This window comes from Chelmon rostratus, chromosome 17 (genome assembly GCF_017976325.1).
Source record: "Chelmon rostratus isolate fCheRos1 chromosome 17, fCheRos1.pri, whole genome shotgun sequence".
Lineage (NCBI taxonomy): Eukaryota > Metazoa > Chordata > Actinopteri > Chaetodontiformes > Chaetodontidae > Chelmon > Chelmon rostratus.
Window position 1 is genome coordinate 16743595 of NC_055674.1, and position 12077 is coordinate 16755671.

General features: G+C 43.1%; 1 protein-coding gene across 1 annotated transcript; it reads right to left on the reverse strand.

Moving 5' to 3' along the window:
* Window positions 1–219: 219 nt before the first annotated feature.
* pvalb6 (parvalbumin 6) lies at window positions 220–10939 on the reverse strand. The gene is made up of 5 exons (XM_041956233.1): window positions 10855–10939; window positions 2845–2910; window positions 2239–2371; window positions 2030–2139; window positions 220–941 (listed from the first exon to the last, which is right to left on the reverse strand). Exons 2-5 carry the CDS (start codon window positions 2903–2905, stop codon window positions 916–918), a joined length of 330 nt encoding a protein of 109 aa, XP_041812167.1. The 5' UTR covers window positions 2906–2910; window positions 10855–10939; the 3' UTR covers window positions 220–915.
* Window positions 10940–12077: the final 1138 nt, after the last annotated feature.

Consider the following 12077-nt stretch of genomic DNA (forward strand, 5'->3'; position numbering starts at 1 on the left):
TATTAAGGTACGCCCCTTTATGCATTATTAGGGTGCTGTCAAGATATGCTTCACTAGTTCTGCTTGATAAGAGTAAAAGTGGCAGCGAAACAGAGGAAGGAAGGAAAGAAGAGGAGCTGGACTGAGAGCGTAGAATCAGAGAGAAGAACCACATCAAAGCGAGGAATTAACAGAAGTTAGTGAGTCAGTGCTCGAGGCTTTGTTTTTTTTTAATCAGTTTATTTGATTCGTTCACAGCTTGACCTCTTTCTTCTTTTGGTATGTTTTACAACAGCTCATTACCAGAGGAGAAAGGGATGGATAGATGGATGGATGGTGGTGATGGTGTGGGAGGGGCAGAGGGGAGCTAATGCAGGAAGGGAAAAGTGCCAGAAGTGAAATCGACAGATAGAAGAAGAAATAGAGAGAACAAGGGGGAAAAGAAAGAATGAGGGGCCGTGACAAGAAAAGAAAGAAAATGGAGAGATAAGACAGATGGAAAAGTCAGGAGTACAGAGGGAAACTGAGGGTCTTTCTTTACTTTAAATATCTGTAAATATCTACTTTATGCTTTAAAATGTGAGGTTTATTCCTGCAGGCATGTTGTATCTCTATACATAAACAGAAACAAGAACAGTTTGTATAAAAAGGATAAAATAAATAGGATGAATATAGCTGTGGGGACTTTTGAGGAGGTGTGTGTGAGGGGGCGGCACGCCACGGCTTACTTCCTACAGCGCAGCATTGCACTTAGTGAGGACAGCACTGGGGGCGAGGGGTGAGGAAGAGGAGAGTGTGTAGCAGGAATCGGCTGCAGTCTGGTGGGCTGGGAGTCAGGGCGGGGCGGTGAGGGGTAGGCGGGGCAGTGGGTGTCAGGAGTTAGCGGTAGTTAGGAGGTGACCTTGGGAGCGCGAGTCAGTCACACTAGGTGACGATTTATTCTTTCACCAGGCTTGCAAACTCTGCAAGAGAGGAAGAAAAAAGAGAAGTTAGGATGTTGATATGTAACAACGTTGTTTGATGTTTGATCACAGTAAGAATATGTTCAGCTTTCAGCTACATACATGGTGTCAAGTCTCAAAACCAATCCAAAACACTATGGTATGCTTTGGAAAATGCTCAACTATAATATATAGAGTGCATGAATTATAGTTAGGGACTGAATGAAAATGATTATGCAAGTCTGACATTTTTATGAGTGCAGGGTCGGAGTCTTTAATTGTTTCATGCCCCATATTTATATTTTAATTTCCTTTTTCTTGCAACATTTACTCTGAAACAAAAGGCTTAACAGACATGAAAGTAATTATATCAAAAACATGTGGATCATAAAGATACGTTTTGCCATATGCAGAGGACAAAAATCATGCATAGTATACAGCAGGACCAATACACACCTTCTGTTTCTGGACCTTTATATATAACAGCAATCTGTCTAAATCTCACCTTAACTTTATTCTCAACCACGGTCAAGTTAAATGTATCATATAGAGATAACCTATGTATGTTAAGCACCAACCCAACGGATGAAGTGAAAACAGGTGCAACCCTGAAGCTCCTGAGCAGCCACAGAGCTGCTGCCTCTGTGCTGTGACAGCGGTCAAAGTGGTTCATTTAATAGCTCTTGGTAAACAGGAAGCACCACTGGTTATATTTCCCATATTGGTGTCTTTGTCTGATTCCACTCCTAATGTCACACACAGGGTTCAACAATCCTCACAAACCTAGTAATTCTTGCACAGTCTCTTAATGGGCCAAAACATGCAAACGACCAATACACAAGTGGGTTTCTTTGGACAGATTGGGAACGTGTCAGTAAAGAAGTGATGGCAGTTAAGGCGTCTGATGTATTCGTTTTGGGTATATATATTGGGATATATAAATGACCAAGAGATAAATGTGTGGTGAAGCACAGGGAGCATAGGAAGACAGCCTGCCTGTGTGTGTGTGTTTGTGTGTGTGTGTGTGTGTGTGAGACTCCTCTTTCTACATTCATGTTGTCTGTTTGCGTGACCTCGTGACACTCCCACTAATGGAATTTGATGTTTACCATCGACTCCAATCTTCCCGTCTCCGTCCTTGTCGGCTGCTGTTAAAAATGCTTTGGTTTCTTTGTCTGTCAGGTCTCTGCCATCTTTGGCGAAGCCCTTCAGGACGTATCTACCCGGGGACAGAGAAGCAGAATAGATCGGCGTCACAGAGCGCTAATGTTTTTTTGTGTAGCAGCATCATTTGTTTGTGCGTGCGTGTTCGTCTCACTTCAGCTCCTCCTCCTCTATGAAGCCGCTGTTGTCGGCGTCCAGCACCGTGAAGACCTTCTTCACGTCATCAGGGGACTTGGCCTTCAGACCCACCATCTCGAAGAACTTCTTATGGTCAAAGGAGTCAGCGACTACACACACACGCACGCACACACAGGAAGGAGGCACACAGGCATACATTAACTTTTTGATTTTTGAAGATAATGGACTTGAAATCCCACACACAGACACAGTAAGTGTGCGTAAGAGGAGGCATGTGATGAAACAACTTTAAAAGCTACTTTAAGTTGCTTGTCCTGTGTTGATGTGGGCGATGAGGCCCAAAGGCAGTGATTTAATTGCAATAAGGCAGCCTTCATACGGTGTGACAGTTATAGATTGAGAGCATGTGTTTGCCAGAGGACCCATCAGTTCTGGGTCATGGAGCTCCTGTCCGCCTAAGTTACACAAGCAGACATTAAACCACAGGTACGCGCATGCAGTATGTGAAAGAGGTTTCATTAGTATCAGTTTTGTCAGTTGTCAGAAACTGGAACAAGCAGATTCTTGCGCTTTGCAGCTCTTGGGTATTTCAGTATTTTAGAGGCAAGCGAAAGTGCTTTACCTGCAAATGCATCTAGAGCTTTCTTGATGTCATCAGCGTTGAGGATGCTGCTCATTGCCATCTTGGCTGTTGGAAAAAAAAAGAGGTGAGGAGAGGGAGACAGAGAAGTGAGGGAAGGACAGAGAGGGGACAAGGTTAAAAACAAGGTCGCCAGAGAGCAGAGAGAACTCGGAGACATTCTCGTATTACAGCGGTGACGCTCTAGAAATGGAGCAGGAAACCAGGACATGTGAGTGACAGACTGAATTAGAGACAGTCGAGGAGGAGTGACAAAAGGAGGGAGGGGGAAGGAGCTGTGATGGAAGTGGAGAAAGAGAAAGGTCCTGTCGCAGGGTGGTGTTGAGAGAAGGAGGGAACGGAGCTTTAGTCGTGGGGTTACAGGACGTAGGACCAGGGTCGAGACTGAGGAAAAGATTAAGGAAAAGGAGAACAGGAAGGGAGGGACACATGACAGGAGTCCATTTCACATCATTTACCCCTTAGCTTCACCTTTTAAGACATTCTTCGCCCCTTTAGTGTCATTTTTCAACATGGAGCACAGCCTGATAGACCTCTATACAGATAGTATAAAGAGCAAAAAAAGTCCACGTATGGAGGAGGTTGGGAAGGTTAGATGGAACTTTCACCCAGGAGACCAGGATCCATGACCCATCCATTTTAATTGAAGTTATGTAACATATGTAATTTACCACCTTATTTTCAGCCAAACCGTGATCGTTTACTCTAAACAAGTACTTTTTATGCCTAAACCTAACCAAAGTGTGGCTGTTTCATCATGTTAACCATGTGTTTGTTATAGTTCTCAGCAAGCTTTATTTTCTAGCTGGACATTGCATATTTATTCTTGCTAACCAAGGAATGATGCTAACCCAGTGCCTTAAAAAGGGACGCCACATGGTCCTGATTGAGTGTCCATATGTGACACGCTGGGAGTAAGAATGTGATGCCCATTCAGTATTTTCCATTTTGTCAGTGTGATATCATTTAGTTGTCGCAGATGAAAGAAGGGCTGAGAGCCAGAGGCCAAGTCAACAGGGGTTTAACATGCCGTCTGAGTCTGCTGCTGTGCCTGAAATACCACAGGAGAATTCAGTTTGTCAGCCCAGTCCAGATGGAGAATCTCCTTGTACCTCACACGCTATGAAAGCTGAACCCGGCACTTAATAGCGCTTTGACTTTCTCCTCCACGTGTGTGACTGAACCTGATCGCTGCTTGTCGCCTTCGCCAGACATTGACTGATGCCCTCCCCTGCTCTGTTGCCATTGCAAACAAACATATACAGCGTGCGTGCGCTTGAAGGCCAACACAAAGAGAAGCAAACACACTGAGAGTCTCCAAACAAGATGTGGAAAAAGACTGGAGTCTAGGGAGCTGTGGCGTTCAGGAGGAGTGAGTGACGTGTGGATCAGAGGATGCGCTGCTCTGATTTCACTCTGCTCATTGTGGTCTGGCAAACATTATTGGACATTTGCTTTGGACACACATTATTATTTCAAGGGGGCTGTGCGACAGGTGATTGGCACTTCTCTCAGGACATCCACTCAAAGCTCACCCAGCAGGCGATTTGGAGGGGGATACCATCCCCCTTGTTAGCTAAATGACCAAATTGCATCCCCCTTGTTAACCTGCCATCCCCTGGTAGCAGAGAGCGCAGGGGCACAGGGGTTGTTAAGCTGAATATTTTCCCAATAGATGTTTTCCAGAGTTAAATCTTGCATTAATAAGACTAACTGGGAATTCACATCTATATGGCGATATCAGTGAGCTCTACTGACGCATCAGCTCCTTTCAACCAACTCCAAGTTACATTCAGCCATCAGTGTCCTCAAAACTGGTTGTCCTTGGCCAGCCAAACTGTCCTCAACAGGCTGACTAATACCAGAAATGTTCTGGAAGAAAATGTATTTTCATGTGGTCTCTATAAGGAGGGTACAAAAGAAATCAGAGAGCATGCTTCTGTGCATACCCATGGTCATGTGCGTCTCAGGCGCTTGTCTCAGTATCAGTGTATATTTGGTCAAATGGAGGTCCATCTGCTCTGTGAGTGAGTGACCAACGTCAAAAAGGCTTTATAAACCTTGTTTAAAAAAGAGATTAGTAAATTCAACTTAATTCTTACTATGATGTTTTACAGTGTACACAAAACACCTGAGTTTGATGGTAATGTATTTAGTTTTGCAGATTTCGTAAAACCAAAGTAGTGAACAATTTAAGACCATGGCAATGTTGCTAAATAGCAGGTAGGGGGACCTATTTATTACAGTTCAGCCTCAGTGGACCGTGAATGTCTGCACCTAATTTTATGGCAACTGTTCAAATAGTTGTTGAGATATTTCAGCATGGGGTGAAGTGCTGCACCGACTGACTTACACTGTATCCCTGAAGCCACGGCTCTGCCGTGGTAAAGAACTTGTGAGACGTGGTCTGACGTTTGAAGGCTGCTGGGATCCTGAGGAACACAGCTCACTGTAAACAACTGTTCTTCTTCACGCTTAGTTTACTGTAGCAAATCTGCACACCGATACTGCAGATACACACTTACACCTGCCTGTATGTGATATATGAAAACTCTCTCAACCTTCTAACTTTGATGATGATGCAGAGCAGTGACAGCGAGCTGTCTCGTAGAAAGGTCACAGTAACGTCACTGTATCACCGTCATCCTTGTACCATCGCCATCGCCGCGCTCCCTGTGTGCGGCGCATAATGCTGAGCTGGCCAGTATCGTCGCTCTGTCCTTCTCAGTGGAAATACAGTCTGGGTTGCCTGCACATTTCCATTATCCACCCATTACAGATCACTCATAGCATTTTGCTGCATCATGCCTAAAGCAGTCCAACCATTCTAATATCATCTACTGAGTGTGCCACAGAGTGGTTTATTTGGCTGCATTTAAGCCTAATATCCCCAAACAAACACTAAAGTTATTCATATGAGTTCAGTTCTAAAACATAGTAAAGTATTTACTACAGTGTGGGGAAATCGTTGCTTAATGACCTGAGAGGGCTCCAATAATGCAAATGTATCATGTTTGCTGTGCTGACTCCTGTGTTACGACTGAATTAAATAAGTTAAATACATCCGCAGTTATATAATTCTCAAACTGACCCTGGCTGGATCTTTGATATAAAGTACTCACAGATTAACGTAGTGTTAACCACCATCTGTAGTAGTTCATGGACTTCTTCCATTGGTGACACACTCAGCTTCAGTGATGTATGAGGTTCTTTTGAGGTATGGTCTTATCTACTTCCACAACACACTGCCGCACACACAGATCAATACTGAACACTGCCGAACTTGTGTAGCCACACATTCAATCTTCTATCATTATAAAAGCAGGAGCTCCGTCTCTGACCTTTACCACAAAGGGGCCCGCCGGGAGAAGCAAGAATTCACAGTGAAATAGGGAGGGTAAGATTGATTTACTGAGATATCTCAGTCAGGGTGATGCCAGTGGAAATGTATAAAATATGCCATGTTTATTTATTTAAAGGAAAAAGCATGAAGACCATTTGGGGTTTGTGTTGATTTGCCGTCTGTCTATCAAGATTTCTGATCTCAGTCGGTTATCTGAAATGCTTTGTTTTCTCTCTGTGAGCTAGTTAAACGTTTCTGGTCACAGGGGGCAGTGGAGGCCATTTCTGAATGTGACATTGACACGTCATCACCTTGATATGCCAAAATTGGAAGCAAAAAGTTGCCATGTTTTTCACATGGAGACAATATTTGCTCTCTTTTAGCTCTGTTTTTGGTCTCTACCAACACCTAAGGGAAACATTTGGCTCTTTAGCTGCTAAATGTTCCACTATGCTCAACAGTCTAGTCTTAAAATGTGCATGTATGCTGAACAGGTAGTGGAAAGTGGGTTTTTAGAGCTGTTTTTGCTGAAAAGAGCTGCCTGCTGTTGCTCAAATGAGCTGAAACTCGCAATAAAGCTCCAAAATCCGAGGGGAGCTGGAGATTCTTCTGTGCCTTCATCACAAGTGACACCTTTCACATTGTCACATCGCTTTTATATTATCATTTGGTATATTATTATTATGAAAAATACTGATCTTTAGCTGCCTTAAACACACATTGAAACATTTATAGCACAAAGTAGTCAGGCTTTAATTTTAAGTCACGTATCTTCCTGTTGAAAGAATAATTGTTACAGCTTTTTGGACTTGCTTTTTGCCTGTACGTACAAGTACACAGTAGGTGCCAGTGATCGATTTACCCACCCTTCAAATAATGGACCCTTTGTACCACTTAAGCTGCTACATGTTTAACTGAGAATTATAGGACAGTGTGGTTTGACGGTATTGATACGAGTATAATTTAGAGGGATGATATAGCAAACCTCAAAGGGATATAAGAGAATAAAGAAATATTACAAGTCTGCAAAATCAATAGATTTTTTTTTAATGCGTGGAACTAAGAGATTCTCGTTCTGGTTTCTTATTATGATATTTATCAGAGTTCAGATGCTTCAAGCCTCTGATTCTACAGATTTACAGTGTGTGTCGTCTCTTAGAAAAACCGCAGTCAATACCTTACAGACACAGCCTGCTCAATCTTCAAACATTATTCTGTCAGTTAAGGCTTTCAGAAGATTCCTGAGCCCATCATTTTCTTTAATTCAGCAATCGTTTGGAAAGCAATCTTTTCCCATTTAAACCCCCATCTGAATTTAATTAGGTGTGATATGAGCATCAATCAAACTCCGCCAAGGTTATCTGCTGCTGCACGACTGCACTGCTGATATAAATGCACTTACGTATTGTTTAGCTGCTGCTATTGTCTATAACCACCATCTTTGAGTTGTACTGGGTGCTCTTGGTCTTTTGTCTTCCTCTTTACTGCCCTGATTTCTGCAGGCTTCAAACTCTGGCCCTGAGGTGTGCTGTTTGCTTCAAATCAACATTTTTATGACTGAAGCGGAATGCTGAGGCAAGGCACAATGTGCAGAGAGCCTGCTCAGAAAAAAAAAATTAAAGAAAGCTAGAGTGGCCACAAACTCTGCTTAACTCTGTTTTGTATCAGTGTGTTTTTATGTGTGGGTGCGCCCTCTGTCCTGCTCGGATATCTTTGCACCTCACCATGGAAGTGGCATTTTAGAGGAGTCACAATGTTTTTATATATTCAAGTAACTCATAGCGAAAGGCTTTATACTTAAGGATGTGGATGCGCTTCATATGGGAAAGATGAGAATAAGCTTGTTATCTGTGACATAAAAATGGCGTTTGAAAGGTTTCTGCTGGATACTGGTGGTATCTGTCCTACATGAGCTCGACCTGGGAGCCCTTCCTTCCTGGGAAGTCCCATCACCCTGACGGTCTCTCTGGGTGCGGGAAACCTAACCGTGCCGCAGGTCTGCCAACTCTCCAGCCTACTGTAACAGCTGCATGAGCGTGTGAATATGTGCGTGCGTGTTTATGTGTCTTACAGATTGTGCCAAACGGGCCAGGCTGAGGAGGTGGAAGGCTGAAAGAAGAATGAACTCGCACGTCAGGAAACTCGAGCCCCTTAAGTTCTTCTGACTCGTGTGTGTGTTTGTGGGGAGAGTCTGTAGAAGGCAGTGTGCATGTGTTCGCTGGTGTGAGACACAGTTAAGGGGGAAAATAAGACAGGGAAATAACACTGCAGAAAAATATCCCTCTTCAGTATCATTGCAAGCCGTTTGTGAACTGGTGGTGAACTCTGGTCCTCTACAGAAACAGGCTTTGAAGGGAGAGCCCCCCCCCTTTTGCACTGCTCTGTCATTGTGCTGCAATGAGGCATTTAACAGTGAGCATTGTTTTGTGGAATCATTGTTTTTATGCGACTCATAAACCTCTTGAGCTTTCTGCTGTTTTAAGTTGAAACTGAGGTCACCAATAATTTTTTTTTTAACAAATGACTGAGTAAGAAAAGCTGTTCCTCTGTGTGTGTCTTTGCTTGCTTATGAGGACTGTGCTGCTGCCACAAAAAACAACGCTTATATAATAGAATTCAGGTTATTATTTTCCCTGAATAATAGATTTATTCAGTGCATTGTGGCTGGTTCATATGAATATAAACAGAGAGTAGGACAGGACTATCTTTGTCTAATGGAGATCTATGGAGTACTTTGATAAATTTCATGCCTTTCTCGCCTTTTACATGGTATCATTATGGATAAGTTCGTCTATAGCTGATATGCAGCACTGCATTGGCGCCGTTTGTTGCGCTCTTATCCAAAGCACATTGCAGCAATATGAGTGCAAGCTATTTTAATATTGGTGGTCTCCACTGCAAGTGGGCTTTTATTCCCAAATGAGTTAATAAAGAAAATCAGAATAAGTAAAAACCTGAAAAAGATCTGCAAGTTAGGACAGACCTTAAAACCCTTTGAATGATCAGATGACAGAAAACTAAATTGTTCTAATTTAATACTAAATTCTGCCATATAGCATATTTTTTATCTTCAGCATATTCACACAGGAAGACACAGGATGAAGTTTTAACATGTTTGCTGTCCAGTCTCAATCAGGAGACCCAGCCACTATAGTTGCACCATTGATCTAAAGAATACGGATCGCTGTAACAGCCCAGTGTCCTGAATCAAAGGGGCAGCAGTGATTCTCATCCTCCATAAAAGCTTTTTATCTGAATTGCTACTGATCTGCACAGTTGATCTTCAAAAAGGCTTGATGGTTGAATTTATAGAGTGGCTGATAGAGAGTGACTGTATAAGCGGTGCAGACGCCGGGGGATTGTCTGGCCGTTATCACCACTGTCCACTGTCTAATCCTCTGGCAGGTACAGGACGGGGTAGCTTAACCACACAGTTACAGCTTGGCAACAACAATACTCCTGAGCGTGTGCGTGTGTGTGTGAGTTGTCTTCCTGATTGACTGAGTCAGTTTGTGAATTATCAATGTTTTATATATGTGTGTTTTCAGCTTCTTTAGTCCCATGGTCAAAAATGTCAAAATGTAACTGTAATGGCAATCAGTCCAGTAGCTGTTCAGATGTATTCCAGCCAGTCTCTAGAGCTGCTTGCATGGCTAAAAATGTGCGTGAACATGTATGCATGAAGCCTTGTAATAGCTACTGTCCTACTTATACTGTAGGCACCACTGAGATTTATAAGCTAATAAGGTCGCCAGCTGTACTGAGATGACTTTGCAGAACACACATGCGATGAAAGCAATCTTAAGCATTCAGACTCAACACACATTTGCATAAAATATTGGAAAATTAAAGATGTAAATTCCATTTAATCTGCAGTCGAAAGCAGCAGCGTTAAGAGTGTTAAAAAGCACTACATATTTCATTGTGACACACATACAAAATATTATGCATCCCCCCCTCATTAATTAACTGAGACTGCATCCACTTAAGTGCTGTCCCGCCTATGAATATTCATGATATGTAACGGCTCTACTGTGTGAGTACATGCAACATTTTAAACATCTCCGTAATCGGCCAAAGAATCACAAATACATGGAAATGAATTCTCAACGGGAACTTCGTGCCTTTTACCGCTTCAGCATTTTGACAAAGCTGTGTCACCCTGGAGAACAGATGGAGACTGTATTCAATCTCATTAGGGGTAATTAAAATTTGACCTTGACAGAAATCACAAGCACTCCAACAAAATTACACCTGTGCCTCTTATTTTGGCTGCAAACCGTTGTCAGAGAGCAATTACCTTCTTGATATACTGTCTCTGTATCTGAATCTAATCTCATGCTGTAGAGGAGCCTGCAAAAGAAAGTAAATTGCATTTCTTCACACGTGTCTCCATCTATCATCCTCGCTATTAGTTTCATGTTTCGCTATTTGATCACAAAGTAAGTATCAAGACTTGTACAACTACCGTGAAGTCAATATCAACCATTTTCTTTATAATATTTGTGTCTTGTTATAACCTGGATCTCTCATCTTAAAATCTGTGATCTGCTGCAGGCGGCACACATAGACATATCTTTGATCTGTCTGTCACTGGCGAGGCCTCCGCCTTCATAAAATATCTCACATACGCCATTTCTTCATCTTACCTGATGGGTGTTGAGGTGGAAGAAGGGCCAGATAGGTGCAAGAGGGACGTCCAGTGACAGATCAGAGGCTCGGCTCGCTCTGTTTTATACGGGTCCCCTCCAACTATTTTGGGATGAAAAATGGGCGCCCGGTTCAGCGTGGGGTCAGTGATGTTAGGCTGCTGGTCCGGCCCGTATCGCTTTCCTGACGGTGCTCATGCTAATCAAACATTACTATTAATAATAATCCATCTCCACCTCTCATACCGGCCAGACTTCTTTTCTTGTGCTCACCCTTTCTCGCCCCTCCCTTCCTCTAACACCGGCTCCTTCCTCCTTCCAGCCATTCGATTTCTCCACCTCATTTTCTCACACCTCCCACCCGAGGGACCTCGCTCAGAGTCCTCTAATCCCCCTCTGATCCGATCTCACCCCTTTGCTTTCTCTCTGCCTCGCTTCTCTTAAACTTTTAATTTTCACTTTTTATTCTCATCTACCATTCCCTCCTTCAAGGCATTTAGCATCAACAGTGACAAATTATGAGGCCCAAACCTCCTCCACCTTTATCGCTATTTTTTTTTCTATCCTAATGTAAGATTTTACGAATTGCGTGGTATATATGCAGTTCACAGTGATTGAGGGGACAGATTTACCAGTTAATTTCTAACAGGTAGACAAAAGCAGCTTCTCATTTCTAGTCAAGGGATGATGTTTGATGCTGAATTCGCTACGTTTCTTCTAGAGTGGTTTGCAAAGAGCTGTTAATGCTAGCGTTGGCTGGGGACTGTGCATTGTTTCTGGTATGCATTCGTCAGGTGGCCAATTTGCCCCTTAAGGTCCAGTGTAGGATCCAGGGGTAGAAATGGAATATAATATTAAGAATTGTGTTTTCATTACTGAAAATCACTTAAAATAAGAATCACTGTGGGTTCGTTACCTTGGAATCAGCCCTGTGTATCTACAGAGGGAGCGGGTCCTCTTCCATGGAGTCAGCCATGTTGCATTGCCATGTTTCTACAGTCGCCCAGAACAGACAAAACAAGCACCGGATCTAGAGAGCGCCTTTAACGTGGTCACCGCAGGGAAGGTGATGGGCATTCAGTCGGCTGCAGTCTACAGCCTCACCACTAGATGCCACTAAATCCTTCAGACTGGACCTTTAAATGCAGAGTCACGCTCACTACAGCCCCATGCACGCCTCTTTGGCCTGTTGAGAAATCCAAAGCCTGACAGACCTGCCATAC